The sequence below is a fragment of the Primulina tabacum genome, chromosome 8 (genome assembly GCF_025594145.1).
Source record: "Primulina tabacum isolate GXHZ01 chromosome 8, ASM2559414v2, whole genome shotgun sequence".
NCBI classification, from domain to species: Eukaryota; Viridiplantae; Streptophyta; class Magnoliopsida; order Lamiales; family Gesneriaceae; genus Primulina; species Primulina tabacum.
Genome location: NC_134557.1, coordinates 16,581,264 through 16,583,715, shown reverse-complemented (window position 1 = coordinate 16,583,715; position 2,452 = coordinate 16,581,264). Strand labels below are relative to the sequence as shown.

Below are 2,452 nucleotides of genomic sequence, written 5' to 3'. Positions count from 1 at the left end.
CGATAGGAAATTTTCCAGCAGCATACATGTTATGGCCGAGGGATTTAGGGTTCTGGTCTTGATGGTTTTATGGATGTCAATGTGTTTATAAGGTATGATAATGAGTTGGGGAAAATTTGGTTAAGTTTCGAGTAAGGTCCATGAATGCTGAAGAAGCATTTGTTAGACCAAAAGGCATTACCATGAATTCGTAGTGCTCATATCTTGTCCTAAAATCCGTTTTAGGGATATCCTCTGCTTTGACTTTCAGCTGATGGTAACCTGATCTTAGATCGAGTTTTGAGAAAACTTTGGCTCCTTTTAGCTGATCGAAAAGATCGTCTATTCTTGGGAGAGGGTACTTATTATTTATTGTGATTTTTTTTAACTCTCTATAATCAATGCATAGCCTCATGCTTCCGTCCTTTTTCTTTACGAACAGAACTGGGGCTCCCCACGCGAATGCACTATGTCGAATTTGTTTTTTATTCAATAATTCCTAAATTTGCTCATTTAACTTCTTTAATTCAGCTGGAGCCATTCGGTATGGTGCCTTTGAAATTGGTGCAGCACCAGGGACCAAATTAATTTCAAATTCCACTTCTCTATCTGGTATCATACCTGGTAAATCATCAGAAAAACATCTGGAAATTCTTGTACAATTGAAATATGCTCCAACTTTGGGGCATCTTCTTCTCGAACTTCACTGATCATTGCCATATAAATTTCTTCACCGCCTTTTATGGCCTTCCAGGCTTGTGAGGAAGATAGAAGATATTTTCGTTCTTTGGACTTGCCATGATATACGATTTCCTTTTGATTTAGAGTCTGGAGTTTGAAATTTTTGTTTTGGCAGTCCACCATGGCATGGTGTTTAGCTAATCAGTCCATTCCAAGAAGGATATGGAACTCAATCATATTGAGTTGAATAAATTCTGCCTCAAAGTTTTGTTTACTGATGCTAATTTTGCAGTTCCGATATACCTTATGGGTTTCATATGTTTTACTTGTAGTTGTTGCAACTCTTAATGGTTCACTGAGAGTTTCATGCTCAAGTTTTAGCTTTTTAGCAAATTTTCTAGACATAAATGAGTGCGTAGCACCACAATCAAACAAGGCATAAGCATGCATTTGATTTAGTAAAATAGTACCTGCCACCACATCATTGGATTTATCTGCTTCATCCTGAGTTATAGCGTACACTCGAGCGTTGGCCTTGTTTTCATTTGGTTTGTTTGGTCCAGTCCCTTTATCTTTGTTCTCAAGACACTCTTTAATCTGATGTCCTACTTTCCCACATTTGAAACAAGCGCCGGTCTTCCTATAACATTCTACGAGATGATTATGTCGACAAGTGGAACACCACTTTCCTTCCTTGTTGATGGCATTGATAAATGTTCCCTTTGAAGGACCAGTTGATTGATTTGGCCTCTTGAACTTGGGACCACTCTGAGTAGACTGACTGACAAAAGGTCTCTTGTTCTTGTTCTCTTCTTGGCGTTTGATATTTGTTTCCGTGCTCATCACTGCGCCCATCAAGTCTACAAAGTTGTTTGGTCTGAATACAACCAAAGCAGATTGAATTCGGTTATTCAGCCCTTTCTTGAAGCGGTGCATTTTCAGAGTTTCATCTGACATGATTGTTGGAACATAGGTTCCAAGATCATTGAACCTAGATGTGTATTCCATTACTGTCATGTCCGCTGTTTGTTTAAAGTTTTTGAACTCGCTTAGCTTTTGTAGACGAAATTCTGCCGGGTAATATTGTTTAAAAAATTCCCTTCGGAAGATTTGCCATGAGATTTGTTCAACCTCAGCCAATGATGGCGATATTGTCTCCCACCACTTTCATGTCGGATCCTCCAAAAACGGTGTCATCACTTCTACTTTAAGCTCTTCAGGTATTTCCAACAAATGAAGTTGGGTTTCAACATTCTTAAGCCAATTATGACTGACTTCTGGATCAGGATTCCCATCAAAGGTTGGGACTCGATTCCTTCGGAGGGATTCATAGTGATACTTGATGCCACGAGGTTGTGGTTCTGGCGGTGGCTGGATGGTGTTGGCAATTGGGTTCACAATTCTTTGCAGTGTGGCGGCTACTATAGTAGCTATTGCCATCATGTCTTCTCGACTGAGATTCACCCTCAGTGGTGATGGTGGATTTTTGTTTTCATTTTGATTGACTCCGCGGGGGTTACAGTTTTTTCTGGGTGGTCTGCCTTCCATTTCCTATAAACATATATTTTTTAAATTTGTTTGTAATAATGCATAATCAAAGAAATATTTTCATTAATTTTTGAAATGCCTACAATCAATCATTCAATAGCAAAATAATTAGCCTAATTGGCCTAAATACAATCGATGCTTATCCTAGGGATCATCTTACTCGTCTAATACTTCGCCATCTCCTACAGCTTCATCATTTTCTTCTTCTTCCATAGGGTTTCCTCCTTGGTTTCCTCGAGTTCGC

General features: G+C 39.1%; 1 protein-coding gene across 1 annotated transcript; it reads right to left on the bottom strand.

Annotated features, from left to right (window-relative positions):
* Nucleotides 1–861: 861 nt before the first annotated feature.
* On the bottom strand, nt 862–1,677 carry LOC142554617 (uncharacterized). The gene has a single exon (XM_075665279.1). The coding sequence runs from the start codon at nt 1,675–1,677 to the stop codon at nt 862–864; it is 816 nt and encodes a 271-aa protein (XP_075521394.1).
* Nucleotides 1,678–2,452: the final 775 nt, after the last annotated feature.